Here is a 22,161-nt window from a genome sequence, read left to right as displayed (position 1 = left end):
TTGAGAAGGAACGACTTTACTGGATGCATTCTACTTATGATACCCTCAGGGGTATTTTCTAAAGGAAGACAAATACTTTAACTTATACACCTGGTGATTTCGATGATTAAAAAGTACACACAACATCCGAAATAAAACCCAAGTCTACTGAATGCATTACTTTTTTGAAAACATGGTCATGTTGATTAAAAAAACAAACATATGACCAGGGGCCAATCATGTGTCAGTCGCCACAGAATGTCGAATGCCCCGGGAGGGAATTTAGACCCCGAGTTGAGACGCATTCTTTGCAGACGGCCTTATTCAGCTCCCTTCAAGAGGAGACCTACTTTTCCCCCCAATTCCCTCTCACCGCTTGCTGGCACGAAGTTGAGAGGGTGCTGAAGGGATCCTGCTCTCTCTATGGCAGAGTTGTGACCGATGAGCCCCATGTACACAGTGGCTCTGTTCATCTCAGGGTGAAACAGATGCAGGGGTCGGAGAGGGATTAGCACCCCCTCCTGCGTGCCCCTCCCCCCCACACCACCCTGGGTTAAGAGGAACAAAGGGTGATCCTGATCCAAAGGTGTTTTCCTCAAGGGCTTGTTTACTCATCAGTGTTTTATAAACAGAGCTCACCTGGAGGAAGGTGACTAATTTGTAAAGTGGAGGAGGTCTCCCTAGAATCTCTTCTCTCAGGTGGACGTGGGAGTAGCCAACTCTCTAACGACCACCTGTTTTGCTAGTCTCTGCGGGTTGGTGAGTGTCTGGGTGCTTGTGCGCATGAAGCTACTGACCTGCCCGCTTAAGCTAATATTAAAACTATCTAGATAAACTTCTTTAACATGGATTTGCAAATTTCTAGATAAACTTTCTTACCGTGGTTTATTCACAGACTCTGAGCTAAGATCACTCCGAGTTGACAACATATTTGCAAAAATTTTTGAAAATAAATGTTAATATTAATAAAGCATATTACTATGCACCTAAGGGAAAAAAAATGAAAAAAACTTCCTCCTATACTTCATCAAAATACAGTGGAAATACCTTTCATTAGTATGATCTATCCAGGTAAAATCTCGACCCCTTGCTATAGTTTACATTTTATTTATTTGGGGAGTAAATTATTCCATCTGTGTGTGCGCGCTCATGGATTCTCTTAAGGAAGGAAATGTTCATTTTAAAGTATAAATTCACAGATGTTCCAATAAACTCCTATTTTAAGAATCTAAATAATGAGTCCTGGGCAAGCATAGTCAAACAGAGGTGGGATTTTGGTGGTCTGTAGGTGGGCAGGATATCGTTTTATAATGCAGCTGGAGTCACAGGTTCAAGTACAATGTGGGCCACTCAGCTTTCCCTTTCTTGCCGGGCACTGACTGTGTGATAAATTCGGGGGCCCCTGGGGGCGGGGGCGGGCTGGGGAGGCACAGGGCCTGAGCACCCCGCCCCTGGGCAGCCCTCCAAAGGCCTGCTCCATGTAGGAGGGCGCAGACGGCTTCCTTGTGATGTGTGAGTCACATGCTTTCATAAAAAAGGAAAGTGAGGAGGAATCAAAATGTTAAAACTGCAAGAAATTTGAAGTGCAGGGTACTAGGTAACACTAAAATCTGCGAACACGGGCGAATGTTCACAGGAATGCATCGCAGCTTGTCAGCAGCCCGGAGCTGCGTGGGGGCCTTTCGAGTCCCCTGAGAGCAGAAAAGGAGGCTGTTGTCGGGCTGCGGTGGAATGTTCCAGAGGATCCTTCGGGGGGCACTCAAGTACAGCGGCAAACGCAGCCCCCACACAGGGAGGGCCGGGCTTGCTTCCCCTCTTAAACTCTGGCTCCTGTGAAGTCTCAGCACCGGCACCCGCACCCGGGGCGCCTTCCCTGGGCCCCACCTCTCAGTCCCCTGGGAGGACAGAGACCCCTCTCAGAGACCCCGGTCAGCAAGTGACGGCTCCGCCACGTGCCTACGCCCACCCTGCCCAGGCAGTTAATTCGTCGTCACCCCGGGAAGTAGCAGGTCAGGCCACTGAGTCACAAAGGAGCCCGGTCCTTCGCTGAACTTGGCCCCCGGCCCTGCCTCAGGCCGCGGCGCGGGGGTCTCAGAACCCTTCCCCCACACCACGCCGCCTCACCCTTCTCTCCCCTTTACTAAAAACATTCTCAGCTCCCTCTTTCTTGGCCATCTTTTGGAAAATAATGAAAAACGGTTTATTATAGCACTTTTTTGGATTAAAAAAATGTCTAAAATCACCTTCTAGAGGGACGCAAGCCTCCGATGAGTCCATTCCCCCTTGCCATGTGGAGGATGTCCTATTTTCTCTGTGCATTAGAAAAATTTTTTTAAACCTCCTTAGATTCTCAGAAATCTTGGTCTTATTTTTCTTCATTTCCAGGCGACCGGCCCAGGGGCTCCGGCGACAGCCGGCATGGGGGGCAGGCCGCGCTGCTGTTTATATTCTCTGCCCAGTTGCTAACAATGTTTTCTTCACCCTGGACATCTGTCATCGACTGAGGAAGTCAGTCGGCTGGAGAAAGGGCTGCACCTTGTGCCTGGCGTAGAAAAACAGTCATTACGGCGGCTGAAGTCAAATGAGAGGAGGAACCGATCAAACAACTAAAATATAATTAGAGCCACAGGCTGTGTCTTAGATGGCAATTTATGATTTTTTTTTCAGATGTTCTAGACGACAGAGTGCCAAAAAGTATCTCGACTGCCAGTGGGTGGGGAATCTTCTGGGAAGGAGGTCAAACCAATTGGCCTCTTGGCCGCCTCTGCAGGCTGTGGCCACGGCGGCCCCACCCCCACGGGCCGGCACGACGGGGAGGTGCAGGGGCTAACACTGCGGGCGGGGCGCCAGGGGCCTCTGGAGGCTTTGCTGAGGCCGAGGCTGTCACTTTGCCCTTCACTCTGGTCCCTTGCGTCGCACTCTGCCCCCCCCCCCCCCCCCCCCCGCCCCCGTCCAGGAGCCGGGCCCTGGAGAGACGGCCTGTGCCTTGGGCTGCCTGCAGAGGCGCCTCCTCCCTGCGCCTCCTTTCCACTAGCGCAGTGTTTCACGTCTGCCCCTTCCGCTCACGCTCCGGAAGCTGTTCCCCATCCCGGGGCAGCTGTCCCCCATCTCAGGACGGCTGTCCCTCCCGGCCCGAGGCCGCGAGGCTGGTTTCCGGGCCATTCTGGGGCCAGCGGAAGGGAAGGCAGGCGTTTCATTGCCCAGAGGGCCTGCGTAAGGCTTTGGCGGGAGGCGCTGAAATGGCTTCGTTCCACCGCATTTTGAGGGAGCCAGTGGAATCTGATGGCCCGCACAGTTAAAGAATGCTTTTCTGGATCATGGTAGATGGCTTTACATGCTAATGGACTTTGAGGTGAGCAAGCCCATGGCAGCAAGGACACTTTTTGGAGTGATGGCCGAGTAAGTTGCCTTGATGGCAAGAGGAGATGACAACAGCCAGGTGAGGTGACAATTGCCAGGTGTCCTGGCTGTGCGCCCGCTTCCCTCCGAAGCGCGTCAGAATGCGCCCACCATGCTCACGTCGCCACTTACTTCTGAGACTCGGGCCTACCCTGTTCTTTTTATCTCCGAACTCTCCACCCTGGATGGGCCTGCTTCCCCAGGCCAGCCTACCTTCCTCTCAACCCCCTGCGCCGTGTCCCCGGGGAGCGCCCCCCGCCCCCCCATGACTAACACACTCTCCTACAGACCCTGAAGTAACAGCAAAGTTCTCTGACCCACAGCCAGCCCGTCGCCAAGACCTTTCATTCCGCCTCTGAGCACCCACTTCAAACAGAAGGTTCTCTGCCAACCATCTCATTCCGGCCCATGTGCGCATTGCAGCGAGGCTGCCTTTCTTCACATGGGACCGGGACCGTGCCAGCCGGCTGCCTGAAGTTCCAGGAGCGGGAGTCCCCACGGAACCCAGAACGAAGTCCTAACCCTTCACCGTGGCCTGCACCCTAGATGGTCTTCCTCTTCGTCTTTGACCACAGCCCCTTTTGCTCATCGTCTCCCAGCCACGCTGTTTGGTCACGTGGCCTGAACAAAGCCAGCTGCCCACCAGGGGGCCACTGCCCACATGCTGGGCTCTGCCTGGAATGTCCTCCCGCCCCAGCCCCGGGATCCTCGCTCACTCGGCAGCCGTGCCCTCTCGGCCGTCATGGCGCGGGGCTCCTCGGGGCCTTCTCTGAAGCAGGTTACGTCCCGGTCGCCGTCTGCTTCCATCTTGGCACGTGCCTTGACCTGTGGCTGCGGCTTCCTTGTTGGCCATTTTAAACAACACCAGTGTGGTAATACTACGAAAAGCTCTCCACAAAATATTTGTGGAATGAATGAAGGTTATTTCCTTAAAATTCCAGCAATGGAAGGTGGAGGAAGCTGGCGCAAGGGCAGGCGCTTCGGAAACGCAATGTTCCTGCGGGCCCTCCAGACCCCGTGGGCCAAAGTGTTCGCACCCGTTCCCTTGGGGCTTGGCTGGGCTGTTGGGGTAGCTTTACTGCCTACAAGGTGACAGTATCTTTGCCAAGTAGTTTGGATTGGTCGGGGGTGGTAAACGGTGCTTTATGAAGGTAAATTGTAAACGCAAATCAGAGAGAGGGTCAAGAGGCTAAAGTAAGTGTATTATTTTAAATTTCAATGAGTTTTCATCATATTTTTATTGTAGGAAGGATTTATAGCGTTTAGAGATTTATTTTTAATTCATATCTCAAAAATCAAGTGCGTATTAAAGACCAATGAAAATGGAAGGGAAGCACATTTGAAGGCATTAGACAGGGGTACACAGCTCTACCGTCCAGCGCTACATTGAGTAATTTACCAGTATCTGCGTGGTCTCTATCAATTCACTTTTAAGTGAACATTACACTTACTGTAGTGTAATTGTATATTATTTAGCATTCCGAATCATTTCCTTAACACATCTATTGAAAAGCTGACATGTCTCACAGCACACACAGCATTTAAATGATGTCCCTTAAATCGGGCATATTTTGCAAAAGTCACACGGTCACGTCTGGAGAGAAAGCGGAGGCAGGGAAATATAGATGCCACACAGGAAGCACAAAACCTGGCGCAGGGAGCCGGCCGTCGGCCTGCGGACGTCGGGCCATCTGTGCCGAGCCGTCCCCTGGGGATAACCCTGCTCGGCACTGACTTGTTGGCTCACCTGCGGGTGCTACCTGCTCCTGCTGGCATCGAGAGGACACGCTCTGGCAGACAGCAGAGGTGCCGACTAATATCCTGCCGGGTCTGATGGACGGGAGAGGGCAGGGGAGACCGCAGCCGGCTCCCGGCGTGGCTTCCTGCCCCGCCCGTGGTGCCGAGGGCCAGAGGACGCTCTGCCTCCCTGGAGGGAAGCCAGGCTGTCCCACTGCCGTCTGTCTTTCCCCACCCTCGTGCCCTCGGTGCCGCCTGGGAGAAGCTCACTCACCTGCTCTTCTCCGAGAATCCTGAAGTGATGGAGCTCTTTAATCAAGGAGTTGGGGCAGCCGGCTGTGGAGAAAAAAATGAATTACAAGCATGTTATTCCCGTTCTCTGGGGCAATGTGTTCTGACACACAGGCAAAACTGTCACAGGCAGGGCGACCTGCAAACCCCGTCCTGACCGACCACCAAAGAGCCGCGCCTGCGAGGGAGGGAGCCTGGCAGCAGCCTGGCCCCTCACCGGGACTCTCTGCGGGGGGAGGGTCACACCTGAGCTGGCGGCCATGCCTGTCTCCCCTTCCCGTTGTGATCTGGCCTTCGTGTGGCCTTGGGGTACCACGTCGTTTCTGTCCAGCGTGGTACCTGACCCTAGCAAACGGCCAGGATTTTGTGAGGCCACAGCAGGGAGCTGGGCTACAGGCTCATTTTGCTTATTGGTCACGTCTTGCTTCCTCCCCTCCAGGCCGGCGCCGGTCCATCGGGGGAGCTACGAACGGTGCCAAATGTGCACTTGAATTATCGGGGGATCACCCGTGAATTACACATCGGTCTAACCACTGTGCCGTACACCTGAAACTAACAGAAAATAGTATTGAGTGTCAATGGGAATTGAAAAATAAAAATAGGAAAATAAAAATAAAAACATGCAACACATGGAAAAAGAATGAAGACAGGACAGCTGGACGCCCATCTTCACGGGACTTGGCTCTGGTTTAGAACCTTGCCTGATCCCCCAGGAGGCTCTGTCCAGACTCTAAGGGTCCTGCGTGTCGGTGTGGGAAGAGTCTCCTGCGGACAGGATCTGGGTCTGTCACCTTCAAGTTTCACCCTGTCAGCGGCAGCCTCGTCACACTGCTGCCTGCTGTCTCTTCAGTGGCAAAAAAAAAAAGGAAATCTCACACACACACACACACACACACACGCGCGCGCGCGCATGTGCGTATGCCAGTGCGCGCTCGGTTATCACTTAAAATGTGCTCCATCCCTGTCTTTTTAATGGAATTATTCCACAGTATTAGATTGCAGTCATTTATAATAGTACCTCTGGAAACAAGGTGGACGTTAAGAAGCTGGTTCTTTGAGGTAAGATCTGAGGCTTACATACCCTATTGACATTTCTGTTAGGAACTGGGTTGTGCGCTATGGCACCAACGCCAGCACTCCTGTTACGGGGCTTTGTGATGTCCCCAGGGGGGCAGACCAAGCACACTGGTCCGGGCGGGTCAGGCCGAGGTAGGGGGGCTGTGGCCCTCATAGGGGCGGCGGAGGCACCCTTTGCAAGAGAAGGGAGTTTTGAGCCTCACTCCAGAAGGCAGGACTAACAGCAGTGTGTAAAAAGTAACGGCGGCAGCCTTTGGTTCAACATGAAGAAGTTCGTAACATAGAAATGGAACACAGTGCCTCATAACCGAGTCACTGGAGGCTTTCAAACACAGGCTCAATGGCTACTCACGCAGGCTACTTCAGAGATGGATTTGCGTGGGGTCAGGGCCGATTCTGAAATTTTGTGGCCGTATAAAATTCTGGGATGAAGCTTTACTCTTTGATATTGTATTTGATATAGTCCTTGCTACTGTAAGATTTCATGCTCGGAGAAAGTAGTTCATAAATATAACCAGTTGATATCATCACCTGACAATAGCTCAAGAAAATAGATGAAAATCTGGAGGGAAATATTTTGGTGAAGAACATAGTAAATGAACCGCAACAGGCACGTCCGAGACTAGGAGGGTGGACAGCTGGAGCCTCGGCATCAGAAGGCACGCCGGACCTGTGTCCTCGACCTGCAGGCCATGCGGCCTTGCAGGCTGAGGTCTTCCGGAGAAGCTATTCATTGCGGAGTGGCTGTTATGTTGGCTGTCTCATCAATTAGGACAATGATACTCTGGATCCTTGGGTTGGTTGCCTGCACTTTAGCCACAGGCTGCTGCGGAAATTGAGCCTCAGGCCCGCTCTTGACTTTGAGCTCTCTGTGGGAGCAAGTGGTAAGTGACCCTACTCAGTTCTTTGAACTGAAGGGGGAAAGAATACAGCAGAGCGAACTCCGGGGATGAACCCCAAAGTGGGAGAGCATCTGCGTGGGGCGCCCCGCCTGCGAGGGGCGGGCTCGCGGGGACAAGGGGCGGCGCGTGGAGGCTGCGCAGCCCGGGGGCAGAGGCGGCTGGATCAGACGCCCCCCCCCCCGTCAGGGCCCAGCTGTACCCCCACCCACGATTCAGTTTCACTGCGGTCACAGCATGAAATTCAGAGTTCACGTGACTACTTTGCGCTTTGTGTTTTCGTTCCATTTATCAATTTTCCTGCGGGCCTTCTGGTTGGATAAGCACAAAATGCCTATATCTAAATCTGTATCTAGACATATTTAAGAAATATCATTTCATAAAATAATTTTACTCAACCTTAGAAATATTTGAGGGTTCTTTTTTATCCCTTTGCAAGTGATCTTTTACATCCCTCAAATGTGACTCAATTTAATATCAGGTAAAATAAGGAACAGACATTAAAATTAGCCCATCTTCAGCATTTGTATTCTAATGTTCTCCTAAGATACAACCGTGGATTGACGGCAATGATAGCGCAAATATCAACATCTTTCACAGAAGACGTGATAATTACCTGGAACACCTGGTAGGTGCAGTGAACCGCAATAAACAAGGATCGATACGGCATCGAGCCGGGGGAGGAGCTGGGAAGGGCCAAGGCAGTGACGAAGACGGGGGGGCACCTGTAACTGGGCTCATCGCAAGGACGTCAATGTGGGAAACAGGCAGGAACAGACTTAGTGTGAAGGCGGAGCTTAAAAATAATGAAACCAGAAACACAGGACATGCCTATGGAAGGCCGTGGTGCCGGGAGAAGGAGGAAGCACAGTCAGTGCGGGTGGCGGGGGTGAAAAAGGGCCCGGCAGCCAAGGCTGTGCAGAGGCAGGTGTTCTCGGTGGTGCGCGCTCTTGTCTACCCAGACTCCTCACGTGGGGTCTACACACAACAGCGGCGGCGGCGGCCGCCCGGCTGTCTCCTCAGGCCACATCGCAGCCTCAGGGGCCTGACACCATCCACCTCAGCCTCCCTCAGGCGGCCTGCTCTCCCCATAGTGGTTAAGAGAATCATGTTATGCCCTGGCTGGTGTGGCGCCGCTGGTTGGAGCGTCGTCCTGAAGCGAAAGGTTTTGGGTTCATTTCCTGGTCAGAGTGCATACGAGAGACAGCCGGATCAATGTTTCTCTCTCACATTGACGTTCCTCCCTCTCCCTCTCTCTTCTCCTCCCTCTCTCTCTAAAAGCAATAACAAAATGTCCTGGGGTGAGGATTAAAAAAAAGAATCATGTTAAAATGTGTACATCGACTATCGAGCCATTCCCCTGGGTGCACTAAGAGCAACTGCCACGGCTGTGGCAGCGGCCGGCCAGGCCGCCTGCCCCAGGCCCATGGCATCGTCCCGAGCGTAGTTTCTCCTTTGCTCTGTGCGCTCTGGCCGCGCTGGCCTGCACCCTGCTCCTGCACACGCAGGCAGGAGGCTGTCCCCCGGCGCGTGAGCTTGCTGCTCCCACCCTCAACGCGCCTGGCCCCGACGTGTGTGCGGAGTGCTGCCTGCCCTCCTCAGGTCGGGCTCCGGTGCCACCTTCTCAGGGGGCCTGTCGCCTCCCCCGCACCTGCGTCGCTGCCACATCCCCCAGAGCGCTCCCCACTGTCTAGCGTGCTGCACACCCCCTGTACTTTACTCTCTGCCTCCCGCAGCCGAAATGTCAAGGTGACAAGCACAGGCACTGGCCGTCTGGTCACTGCTGTGCCTGGCTGTACAAAGGGTTCGCCAGCAGGTGCCTCATAAATGAGTCATCGACCATGTGGCCACTCTCCGGCTAGCTCAAAGTTGATGGCGGTCGTGAGAGGCTCCTACGTACATCCCCTCTCCCTTCCTCATCCCAGAGGCCCCAGCTCTGACCTCCGGCCCTGCCTGCCTGCTAATTGGTTCAGTGGGCTTCTTCTGACCTCTCACCTCTCTTCCCAGCCTGGACCCCCCAGGGGACGATGCCGGTACGCTGGAATCCATGACTCCTTTGTCCTTTGCTGCACCTGCTTTGCTGATATCTCCTGTCCAGCTCTGGGAAATACCACCGCCTGTTTTCCCTTCTCCTTCCCTGTCTTGCCAGTCACAGCCTATGTGGCCAGTGGGCAACAAGGAATTCTAACAGACATGGCGCCCTCTGCCGGATGCAGTGTCCCTGCTGGGAGTGACGCCACTGCAGGTTCAGGGTCCACTCCCGGGAGCCCAGGGTGCAGCTTGCCCTGTCACTTGTCTTTGGCCAGCGCCATCCATCTCCCTGGGAGACCCTTCCAAATCATCGCCCTTCTTCTCAATCAGTCTCTAAGACCTCATTCTCAAATGTGACCTTGCCTGGCACAAGTCCAAAAACGGGAAGCCACTGTGGTGAACAGGCTGGCCTTGGCACAGCTGAAGAAGGACTCAGAAAGCTTAAAGAAAGAAGAAAGTCCCCAAACTGAAATGAAGAGGGAAAATTAAAGAATGAAGAAAATGGAACAGAATATCCAAGGATGTGGCGCGGTTCCAAACACCTTAACATACCTAAGCTGAGTACAGAAAGAGGGAAATGGGGGAATACAGCAGAAGAAACATTTGAAGTAACAATGGCTGAGAACTTAGATCATGCGTGCCAAAGAGTGGAGTGACATATTTAAAACGTTGAAACAAAAATGCCATTAACCTAGAATTCTATATCCAGCAACATTATCCTTCAAAAGTAGAGACTTTCTTGGGCAAGGACTGAGGGAATTCATTGTCATTACACCTGCCCTACCAGAAAAGTTGAAAGAAGTTCTTGAGGCAGAAGGAAATGTTGGAAGTCAGAAATTTGGATCTGCATAGAGAAACAAAGAGCGCTGAAGGGGAATAAAGGAAGGTAAATAGAGCTTTTATTTTTCTGATTCTTAATTGGTCTGAAGGTAACTTTAATAATAGTGAAGATGGGTGGTTATAGTGTATACTTCAGGGGCACGAAGGACAGCGATGCCCGAAGGGTCTGAAGGGGGATTGGGCGCTCTCTCTTATAAGGTGTCTGCTTTACACATACTCTTTTTTTTAGTGATCTTTGAAAGTGGACTTATAGTAATTAAAATATTCAATATATAGTGTAAACTTTAGGACAACTACTAAAAAATTTAATTATCGAAATACACTGATTAAAAGACAAGAGATTGTCAGAGTAGTAAAACAAGAAATTTAAAAAGACCGAAAAAAAAAAAGGTTAGCTACTAAGTCATTTCCACTATCAGAAGAAACGCAAAAATTTGTTGACTTTAGCAGGTGATTTATCATGGCAAAGCCCAGAGACTCTCTCAGGTGGTGGGTGTCTAAGTTGATGTGATGGGGGGCATGATACTCCCCTCTAGACTTGTCTGGAGTAGAAGGTAAAAACCATTGCTCATCTCGGGAGGGCACACGAGAAGCTTTGATTTGAAAACCATATTAAACGGTGATTTAGGGTGAGAAATACTGAATTGCATGGTGGATACTACACTAGGCTTTTCAATTTGTATTGACGTCCTTCCTTGAAAAACAGTTGCTGAGGGAATGACTAGGCATCGGTGCTGCGCCCAGCACTGTTTTGGGTTGGACGCAGGAGAAGCAGCAAACATCGCCTGTGAAGACTTGACAAATCTCGCTGGATGTAAAGAACGCATTCAATGGGAACACGCCTGTGAATGAAGAGTGTGAATAAGCCCAGGGCCGCTTGAGACACAGACGTACATATGAAGGCACAGGGCCCTTCCTCACGTGCCCTGGAGAGGACACCAGCATCCTCATGAGATGCGCCTATTTTCCTGGCCGTCGCTGTCCTGTTAGCCCTCTCTTCCCCGTCTCTGTTGGTGGTGGGTTCCATCATCTCTTTACCTGATGTGCGAGCATAGAGGAAACACGCGTCCCAGCCTGCCTGGCATCCCCCACCCCCAGGCACCTGGCCCGGGGGGAGTGAGAACAATGCTGAAGCAAGGAGAGGGGAAGGAAATGAAGGGGTGTTTGTACCTACCACTAACTAGCTGTGCTATCTTCTAAAACGGAAGTAGATGCTTAGCTGTGATGCGTGCGTCTGTCCGCATGTTTATGTGCATCTGGCCCGGCTCCTTGCCCTCAGGAGGCTCCCCGTGACAGGCAGCTGTCGCCGTGAGACTCGGGCGTGTGGAATGCTCATGACGCTGAACTTGAAATAGCTCTTCTGCTCTTGTCCCAGAAATACCATTTTTTCCCAAACCCCTGAGGTTTTACAGGCCAGTTTTGTTAAAGAAGCCCCGTATCCAATTAAATCAGTGAGATTTATTGTGACAGTGTGCTGAAAGACAATAGGTTATCAAATATGTATGTATGTTTATGTATGCATAAATGTATATATGTATATACCAAATATCTGTACATATGATCAGATCATATGTGCTTAGAAAAGTATGGATACTATACAGCTTTAAGTTTGTTTTCTTAAATTCCTTCCTTTACTCACTACAATAATCTAAATGACTAATAAGCAATTTGATAATTTTATTTGATTATCATAAAGCTTTATGACATATTTTTACCTTCAAAATAGCTGGAAGTTGTTTTGTTTTGTTTTGTTTGGATCTCACTGGCCATTTCAAACTGCATCCTTTGAGGCAATATTGAAAAGAACTTAAGCCCCAGATCCCCAAACACATCCGCTTATCCAAACATGCACAAGGGAAACTAGCTCGAATTTCCGATGGAAGGGCCAGTGAGAGCCTGCCTGCCGTCCCTCCCGCTCCCGTCTGAGGCGGCCAGAACACACGGGACGGGCAGCACTTGAGTACACAGTCAACAGATGGGTGGTTGTAGCAAACAGGCTGTGGCTTAAAAACAAATGTTCCCCAAGGACATCAAAGAAAAGAGCTGACAGTGTGTACTTCTGTTTAACCAGAGATGATCTAGTTTTTGTTGGGGGTGGGAGGGGAAAGGGCTGTTTTCTCCTTGCAGCCACTTGGCCATGTTCAATGGGCTTTCCTTCGATCTCCCAGGTTCTAAGGGAACCCAATGGCAGAGCTGAGCAACCTACTGTCCTACTTGAAATCCTACCTCTGCATCCCAGATTCTGTGCCCTGCAAGCTGCTTTCTGCCCTGTGATAAGGGTACAACAAAAACAGATGCTAGATTTGCATATAAAAATGCCACAGTTCAGAATTTCACACACTACAATATTTTAACCCTCAAACTAACAAGATTAGTCTAAGGAACCTGAGCGTACTTTTTGTACTTAGGGGAGAAAATATACTACTGTAGAGATATTAAAAATCCATGACAACAAAAAACAAAAGCTAAACAAAATTTCAGAGGTTAGCTGTGATTGTCATCGAATGACGATTAAAAAAAATGAACAAGGAGGCTCTGGCTGGTGTGGCTCAGTGGACTGAGCACCGGCCTACGAACTAAACAGTCGCCAATTCGATTCCCAGCCAGGGCACACGTCTGGGTTGTGGGCCAGGTCCCCAGTAGGGGGGGCTCAAAAGGCAACCACACATTGATGTTTCTCTCCCTCTCTCCCTCCCTTCCCCTCTCTAAAAATAAATAAATAAAATCTTAAAACAAACAAGAAGGGACTATGAAAAAGATTTTCTTTGGAAGTAGAGCCAGTCTTCTGCCGTCATGCTCAACAAAAAAACCCCCAAAACGTTTAATGTGAATGTGCCAGCACATACACAGTTCACACCAATAATAACGACCTAAATTGACTTGAAAATCACTGTGAGGGCCCATGTGACTGTTCCACCCTGGATGGAGGATCCCCGCAGACAGGGTCTTGCCTGCGGACGGCAGTGTGCTCCCGGCATGACCAAGGACCTGGGACCTCACTAGCGTCCAGCGCAGGGTAGAACCCAATAAGCCCTTGCCGAATGAATGCATCAGTTAAGGGGAGAAATCTCTGTCTTGTTATCATGAACAAGAGTGTTGGATAATAGATGCCTTTATGAACCTGTGTACAGATATTTAAAGACCTGTGAGTGAACATCTTTTTGCCCTAAAGCCAGTTTTATAAAGTCTCCGAAATAGACTATTTTAGATTTTAAGCACAAGGTTTCATTTTTAAGACACAGAATATTAGTAAACTGCTATTCAAGCAAGAAAGAGTTCTTTAGAAGTTCCATCTCCTACTGGCCTTGTCAAAATAAAGCTCATTTTCGACAAGGGCAGAGCTGGCTGAAGCCCGGTGGAGGCCGCGGCTGCCGAGCTGGTTCCGTGGGGCCGCCCTGACAGGCAATCGCTCAGGCTCTGTGGGGGTGTCAAATACTGGCCTCCAGGCAGCCACCCAGCAGCCAACTGCTGTCTGATGGCTTCATTTATGTCAATGACAATCAGATCTAAGTCATAGATTTTATGACTTTGCTGGCATTTAATGTCTTCAAAGATCAAAGAGATACATGTAATGCGGAGTCATGTATTAAAGAATGAAAATATCTTAGATTTGAAAGAACCATTAACCAGACCGACCTCTCCTTTGGTACAGAATTGTCTTCTGCAACATCCGCAACCCCTCGGGGGGGATGCTCTGGGAGGTGGCGGCCCTGCCCAGCCAGACCTGGCCCCGGGCCCTCACCCCTCCTCTTCCCGCCAGACTCCCACCTCCCAGACGGGCCTCTCACACACCCATATGGTGCAGCCTGCACGCCCCGGCTCCACATGCAGCACCCCTCCTGGTCGCCCCTTGGCCACCGTATTCAGGGGGACAGAACCAGGTGAGAGTCACAGGGAGGAACTTTGAAGTTCCAGCCCAGGAGCCCAGGAGGGCTGCTAGGGGCGAGGTGTGGGTGGAGGAGGAGCAGGGTCCAGGGCGGGCTGCCTGCCTGGCTGAAGCCGCCCCGCCCGGGTCCCTTGCCATTCCTTGCTCTCTTTCATCTCCCTGAAGGTCAGCCCGCCATCCTCGAAACAGTCCTCCCTGAATTGAGATCTGCTTAGTTAACCTTTTCCCTGTTCCTTTACTTCTCCAGTTTCTTTGTTTTCCCTTCCTTCCTCTGCCTGTGATCTTTGGCCCGCGGTCACTGTTTCTAATTCTCTGCCTCACAGTTGGCCGACTGATTGCACAGAACCCCTGCGCGCGCCTTCCATCTGTCCCCCGTGCCAGCTCATCGTGTGCACGTCGGAGTCCAGCCACCACTTTCAAGTCCAGGAGGTTCCCAGTGAGTACATCATGTCCCTCACGAGTGATGCCCTCAGGATTCAGGTCGGAGACGCTGAGGTGGCACCTGATGGTGATATAGGACTTGAGAACTCACGCTAATATATTCTTGCAGTTGATGGCTGAAACTGATTCCAAACTCACTGCTTTTCAGTTTTTGAACTCAATCTTTCCTCAGGTTGAAATGAACAAGAAATCCGTCTCTGGAACTCCTGGCTCTGACTGTCCTCTCGTTATGGCGTCTCAGAGACTCCCAGCAGTGGTTCTGGGATGAGGTACAAGAAGAGGCCCCTGTTTGGTGCCCACTTTCCTTAACGACAAGCTCCTCCTGAAATCTCCTGGTCTGTCCTTCCTCACCTGGCAAAACGTTCTCTCTACTGGGGAAGCAGGCGTCGGGGCCTCTTCATCTGCGGGCACTGCACTGGCTTCTGCAGCGAGGGTCATTCTTCCCTCCCTGTCATTTTCTTATTTTTCTTGTCCTTAACCCAATTTTAAAAGCCCGGTTAGTTATCTTTGGTCATGTACACTAGAATTTTGTGTCATTCTGGGCTTATCCGGATGATCTGCTCATGGGTCGCGCTCGCCTGTTGCTCTTTCCTGGTTATGAAAATGCCTGACTTCTCTCTCGCACTTGCTCCCTGAAGTCTGAGCTCCCTGAAAGTAAAAGTAAGTTGCCTGTCTGGCATTACAAATGAGTTAAAAATGTATTTAAAAAAGCATGTGAAGGCAGCACTGAACCCTGCGTTTTTAAAGGGTGATCCGAAACTGGAATTTTTATTTTGGCTACTGTTACCACCATTCACGTCAGTTTGTTTCTATACCGTAGGGACTATTTCACAACCTAACTGGGAATCTCCTCAGGAAAACCCCTTAGAAAGTTGTGGATCATTTCCATGAAGTCACTGAAAGCTATTAAAAACAACAACAACAACAACAACAAAAATAAAACACCTCTGTGGGAATTAACTGAACGACAACTAAGCTGAATTTCCGTAATAGCTGTGAAGTAGGGGAAACTCATTTGGAAGATATATTCCAGTAAAAAGCATTCAAAGCCACACGAGTCTTCAATCATTATTTTTCCTTTTAATTTCCTTGTAAATCCTCATGGGACATTTATGACATCCTTTGTGTTCCATAGAAAACTGCGCGCCCAGGCTTGGGACAAAAGTTGAGGTGGATTCCAGCTCCCTGATGTGCTCCTGGGACTGGTCCTGTGACACAAATAATCGCAGTTTGCAGATGGCTGCTGCTGGGTGTGAAATGCTTTGAGGATTAATTCCTTGCTTGGCCACAGCTTAGAATCCCTAATGCAGGCTTGACGATTACAGTTATCTTCTCTTTTCCCTTTAAGTACAACTTGGAAAGGGAAACTGGCTGAGGATGAAAAAAAAGCATCAAAAATAAATGATGATTCAATATGATCAAAGACAACATGCCCAGACACTGAGCAACCACCGGTCGTCACAGGCCGAAGCAGGGCGGGGCCCCAGCAGGCCACGCTGCGAGTGGGCTCGAGGGCCTGCCACCCCGGGCAGCCAGGTGGGCCAGGGCCTCCACACGCTTTGCCGAGGTAGCCATTTCTGGACTAGGCTGAGGGTCTGGCATCAACCGTGTCCGGGGAAAATTCGCGAGGGCACCTCGACTAAGCAATCGCATTCAAAGCCAGCAGGAAGACTTCACATGATCAACTCGAAGCATTATCCCTTTGATAAATGCAGACAGGCTTATCTTCATGATTTCTCTGTGGATACGTTTTTGTTTGTCTATACAGGGTTATTTATGCCTTGTTTCTCAATGGAAAACATAGGATGGATCTCAGACATCCCAAACCAGGTTAAGAAAGAAGCTGAAGCAAGTCACCTTTCACTTAGCAGCTTCCCTCGTGGGTGTGTAGCAGACAGAAGCTCACGCAGTTACCCAAGGAGATACATGCAAGAGCCGTCGCTGCGACAGTTTTTGTAATGACAGCAATGGTGAAAGAGAACACACGGCATGCCCATCAATAGAAGAGAGAATGTTACTCGGCAAGCACCCACTGCGCGCCTGCTTCGTGCCAGGCACTGCGTGGGTTTTTGGGTCACCTTGGCAGAAAAGTGAAACAGACAAAAATCCCTCCTTGGAGCCTGTCTTCTATGGGGGAGAGACGATAGAAATCACCCCATGAAAAGGTGAGTTATGTAATGCTTTAGGAGATGATGAGCTCTCTGTCAAAAGAAGAATAAGCAGAACAGTGCAAGGGGATAAGAGCTTTAAATAAGATGCTCAGGATATTTCTTGTTTAGAAAATGACATTTAAGGAAAGACTTTTAGGAAGTGAATTAAAAATTAGTGAGGGTAAAATGTATCAAATAGACAAATGTAAAAAATAAAGTTAAAAAAAAGTTGCGATAGTTCATGCATAGCATTGATGTCACTTATATGAAGTTTATAAAACCTACTAAAGAATGTATTAAGAGTACAACTATATTAAGAGTATAGAATGATGTATGCAAATGATAAACACCAGAATTAGGGAAAGCAGAGTGTGAAATGGGGCCATACAAAACGGGAGAGGATGCTTCAAATCTGCCTTTAAAATTTACTGTAATTGTTTAAAAGCTAATATTTCCATAACGCTTACTATGGACAAAGCACTCTTCCTAGCGCTTCACGTATAATAATTCATTTATTCTCACAACTATATGAGACAGGCATGGTTATCATACCCATTTTACAGGTGCCAACACAGAGACCTAAAACATTAATTATTTTAAATATTTATTTGGCAGAGTTTTCTGAAGCAAGTGAAGAGTTAGACAGAGACAAAGCTGGGTACTGAGCTCATAGGTGGTCGTTATGGTACTTTCTATATCTAACTGTATGTTTATAACTTTTCTAAAAAAAAACATACATGGAGACTTGAAGATACATACAAAGACAATGGGAGGAAAAGAACTGAATAAAAATTCAAGAAATTGTACACCCAAGTTTCTATTTATCATGAACGTATAAGAGCATGCACACAGTTTGAGGAAGAAAAAGCTTTTAATATGACGACTACGTAGGTAAGCGTGCTTAGCTGAGTAGGCTAGCATGACAGTTTGTATATTTTATAGCTTTAACAATGAGCTGAAAGAAGCCACAACTATTCATGATTCAGTTTCTCACTGATAAGATAAGGCAGTTACTACCCAAGAAGCACAGGAAGCCTCTTCTGAGAGCTCAGAATACAGCGTGTTCGGCTCAGACATTTGCGACGGCATGATTTAGATACACATTCCTACTTCCATAGCCACTGTATTCATTTAAATGTCCCCTCTTAGTCAACTCCTGGTGGCTAGGGGGTGACCTGCCCTTGCTGAGGTCATGCAGAGGATGCAGTGAGTCGCATTTGCACTGAGACACAAGCAGGAATTTGCCAGGTGTTTCCATTTTGCTGACCGTATTATCACCATTGCCGGCAGGAGGCACCCTCCAACCACTCGCTCGCTCAGTCTTCACTGCGCTCAGGTTCCCGTGTGCGTGCCCGGTTCCCGCGTGCGTGCCCGGGTTCCCGTGTGCGTGCCCAATGTGTAGGGGGCCAGGCGTGACAGAGGGGCAAAGCCGGCAGCCGGACGGGGGCTCGGCACCGTGGAGCCTGTGGAGGAAGTAACACTCAGATCATCAAAAACCGAAAAGGGAGAAAGAGCCCAGTGTGTAGAGGACAATCCTCAAGGAGGTGCTGAGAAAAATGAAGAAAAGGGGAGACATGGGATCAAAAAGCCCAGAGGCTGGGAAACCAAGGGCATGAGTGAACCCAGGTGCTGCGGGCGCAGGTGAGGACAGGTGAACACACCGGCACCCACGCAGCTTAACCACGGGGGCTGAGAACCGGCACTTGTGTTCCAGAAAAATCCTTTCTCGAAAGATAAGCTCGTGCTACAAATAATGTCTCCGTTTGCTTCAAGAACTTCCCCCGCATAATTTCACCAGTAGAGCCGCCTCCGTTAACGGGACCACAGACGGCTCCCCTGAGCGATGGCTCTCGCACCAGCCAGCAGTTTTCTCATCAAGGCTCCCTTCAGGACATGCCGCGCCTGCCACCCCCAAGCCCCGACAAGGGCTCGGTCCCGGTCGCTTCCTCGGCTGGAAGGCTGCCCTCACGGCGGCGGCCGGCCCCCTCACCCTGTGAACGCTGACCTCCCCTTTCGGGAACCCCCCCATGCCGTCCCGTGTTGGGGCTCTCACCGCGGAGCTGCTTGATCAATAGGCTTCCTGGCGCTCGCTCATATGGGAAAACAGACACAGAGTGCACAGAAGGCAAGACAGAAAACACAAGGACCAAAAATTTAAATCACTTAAAGTTTTTTGCATTTTTATGTTATTACGATGTCAAAACAATTTTAAAATCAGAAAATTATTCTCAGCATGTACATTCTTGACACTTTGATTACACCTCTGTATTTCATAAAACCCTGCCTTTGTAACTGACCTGGGTTTTGAATTGTGTTTACTTCAGGTTTCTAGAGGGTGGGTATTTTCATCGCCCTGCAGGCCTCAGACGACATTAATTTGGATGGTCAAGGGAGGAGAGGCCACTCGAGTGAAAGGTGACCCCGGACCACGGCTCTCTCCTCCTGCGGCTCTCAACAGCTCCCCTTGGTTGAAACAGGGGAAGGGAGCGGAAGGAATGGAGTGGTGATTTTAACACGTTTAAGTGAATTTAACAGGGCTTTCTGTAGACCGTGGTGGTAGTTGGTTTACTTAGGTGAGCGCATCAATGTCTAGTTAACAGTATGGGGCTAAAAGAACTGAGCGGATCCAGTTGAAATGGGGGCTCAGGACACATACATCAATCAGATCAGATAAAGTTTTGTTAAATAAGGTTTGGTGGGTCGACTGGGTGACTAATTATCATGGTTAAATTAATGAGGTTTCTTTAGAGCAAAAGCATCATGCGTCCCAAACAATTTGTGTGCACACACATTTGAGGAACATGCCCTGTTAATAAACCGGAAACTCCCAGCATTTACTTTTGAATCCTACCCCTGGCCACAGAATGTGTTCTACCCTGGCCTGTAGTTAGGCACCACTGAATTTTAGAAAATAAATAATATCCAAAACAATGTTAAAGAAATAAATGTTATGGGGCTTTAGGAATTGGTACAATTCTAAAGGAGACTTAAATTCTGTCTTCATATGCTTTTTTTTTTTTTTACAAAATAAATGTTTACAAGTATTTCATGACATTCTGTTTCTAATTTTTTTGTATTTTAAATTTATTTCAGTAATTTTCCTTACTGCTCTAGTGCTGCGCACTCTGTTTTATGCATCTTGGTGTGCACATCATTGCATTCATGGCTGAGAGGCATATTTCAAATTCTAAAAATATAATTTTTAAGTGCTCTGAGTACTGCTACTTAGATTCATCACTGCTCTTCCATAGTTTAGATATTTAAAGTTTGTATGTTGATGGGAACGACATTTGAAAGAGAACAAATAAATAAAAAATTCAACTTAAAAGACAACAGATTCTATAATGGGGGAAAAGCACACAGCTTCAGCTATATGGTTAATTATACCATGGTCTGTTGCCCAGATCTTTACATTTTCCCATGTGAAAATTAGTAATCATTCTTCATTTTAATTAGCCAAAATGACTAAGTATGAGTAATTCTCATCTGTCAGCAGAGTTCTACCAGTGAGTCCAGATTTGCTATTCATACCGTGAAGCACAGCATTCACAAGCTTTCGCTCTGCTTAAGCACAGGGATAATGAGGTCCTTCTCACAACCGAGCAGGTTTCCAGTCGCCCCACCGACAGCTGGCAAAGCCTGGGCTCCACCAGCCGCTCTCGTGCGCCCCCCCCTCCCCAGACTGCACTAGGGCCCGAGGGTACGAAACCCCGGACAGTCAGCTGCAGCCAACCTTTCTATCGTACCTCCTGGGAAAATGGTTTATAGGCTGTTGGCTTTAAGCCCTCATCAATGAGAAAATGAAAATTAATTGATTCTGATATAGTCAGTGTTTCAAAGCTGAAGGTGTTCCTACTAAAAACTTACACGGTCCTTTTAGAAGTGCTTACATGCACCAACTTTTACTTGAAGAACTCCCATAGGTTTGAAGACAGTCCAAGCGATTCTAGCTTCATCCAAGGGATGATTTTCATAGTTTTGTGCGGTCATTTCTGGTCAAAGTTCACAAATTGTTGGCCTCCACTGTATTTGCTGTCTTTGTGTTTTGGTTATTTGGTGACTTTTCAAATGTCACTGAACTATCCTATCTCATAAGTACAAAAAGAACAAGGGTATTTTTTTAAACATCGAGAGAGAAGAGGCCCATGAAATCTGAAACCTAAAAATGGAGAGAATGAGTTCAAATGGTAGGAAAGCAGCAAACGGTGCACCCGAGCACTGTTGTTGGACAACGGGAACCAGAGAGCAACTCATAGACTCGACAGGCGTGGTGCCTGCGTGGGACGGAGGAGGTGGACGTGCCATCCTGGGTCTGGGAGCCGGAGTCTGTGGATCCAGCAGGCTGAGGTTTTGTCCGAGGGCTTCAAGGCGAGTCAGGGAGAGGTTGACGTCGGACTCAGTGTGGGCCCTGAAGCTGTGTTCGCCTCCTGAGCACCAGCACACACGGATCCTTCTTCTGCTTCGGGCTCTGTCGCTGACTCCGGGCTTCGGAACCGATGAGGCTGCTCTGCTGTAGAGAGGGACGTGTGACGGCCACTCTGCCAGCAAGAGGGAGACCCCGGGTGCACCCAGCACATGCCCTGCGGTGAAAGTGCACGTGAAGGCCGCGTACCGGCATCATCTCAGTCTCTTTGGATGCATGGGGGAAAAAGCGTTTTTAGGAATCCCTTTTCTTTAAGCAGAGAAACTTTCCTATACTTGCCTCATTTTATTGCCTAGCCTACTATTAACCATGCAGTTAATTAACAGTTAGTTCTCTGGGGAAGATTTAAAACTAAATAACTCAGCCTCCATATTTTTTTACTGTTCACTATGATCCACACTGTAGCTTTTAAGTGGGAAGAGAAAGCTAAGAGTCTATTTATATGAGAAGAAATGAACTGCCATCCGGACCCACTGAAGTCATTCATTCAATCACCAGGCACTGCCATGACTGCTCTGGGCCCTGGGGACCCATGAACGAAGGAGACAAAAGAGACCCTGCCTCCTGGCGGAGCGCTGATGAAAGTAAGCAAGTGCACAACAGGGCGCCAAGGGTCGCCGAGCGCTGTGCAGAGCAAGAAAGCAGTGACGGGGACGGGTGGGCAGCTATGCGATACGCCTGTTGACAAGGTGTCTCCAGGAGCGAGAGGCACAGGACCACGCTGGCTGACTATGTGGGGCTGGGGCGGGGTGTTCCGGGCAGAGGGCACAGCAAGCGCACGCGCCGCGAGAAGGTACCGGGTGTTGATAGAAGGCGGAGTCCGCCAGTGGGCAGCGGCGGGGAGGCTAGGAGACAGAGCGGGAGGCGAAGGCGTCCTCCGTCCCTTCGGGCAAGGCCCTTCCAAGCCCCGCGTAAGGATTTAGGCTTTTACTATTAATGACCTGGGCCGGCACTGGCAGGCTCTCAGCAGAGAAGCCGCACGATCTCTTTTACTTTTTCAGACAATCC

General features: G+C 49.5%; 1 protein-coding gene across 1 annotated transcript in view; it reads right to left on the bottom strand.

The window, feature by feature from the left end:
- The window catches only part of PRKN (parkin RBR E3 ubiquitin protein ligase), an 888,975-nt gene that overhangs the window by 135,647 nt on the left and 731,167 nt on the right, over positions 1-22,161 (bottom strand). The window contains exon 8 of the mRNA XM_054595427.1: positions 5,390-5,451. Within this exon, the coding sequence (XP_054451402.1) occupies positions 5,390-5,451 (62 nt within the window). The remainder of the gene's footprint in view (positions 1-5,389; positions 5,452-22,161) is intronic.

The sequence above is a fragment of the Pteronotus mesoamericanus genome, unplaced genomic scaffold, assembly GCF_021234165.1.
Source record: "Pteronotus mesoamericanus isolate MK-2021 breed Mesoamerican mustached bat unplaced genomic scaffold, CSHL_Meso_final contig_134, whole genome shotgun sequence".
Taxonomy (NCBI): Eukaryota; Metazoa; Chordata; class Mammalia; order Chiroptera; family Mormoopidae; genus Pteronotus; species Pteronotus mesoamericanus.
The sequence above is the reverse complement of the archived record's forward strand: the minus strand, read 5'-3'. Positions and strand labels throughout refer to the sequence as shown.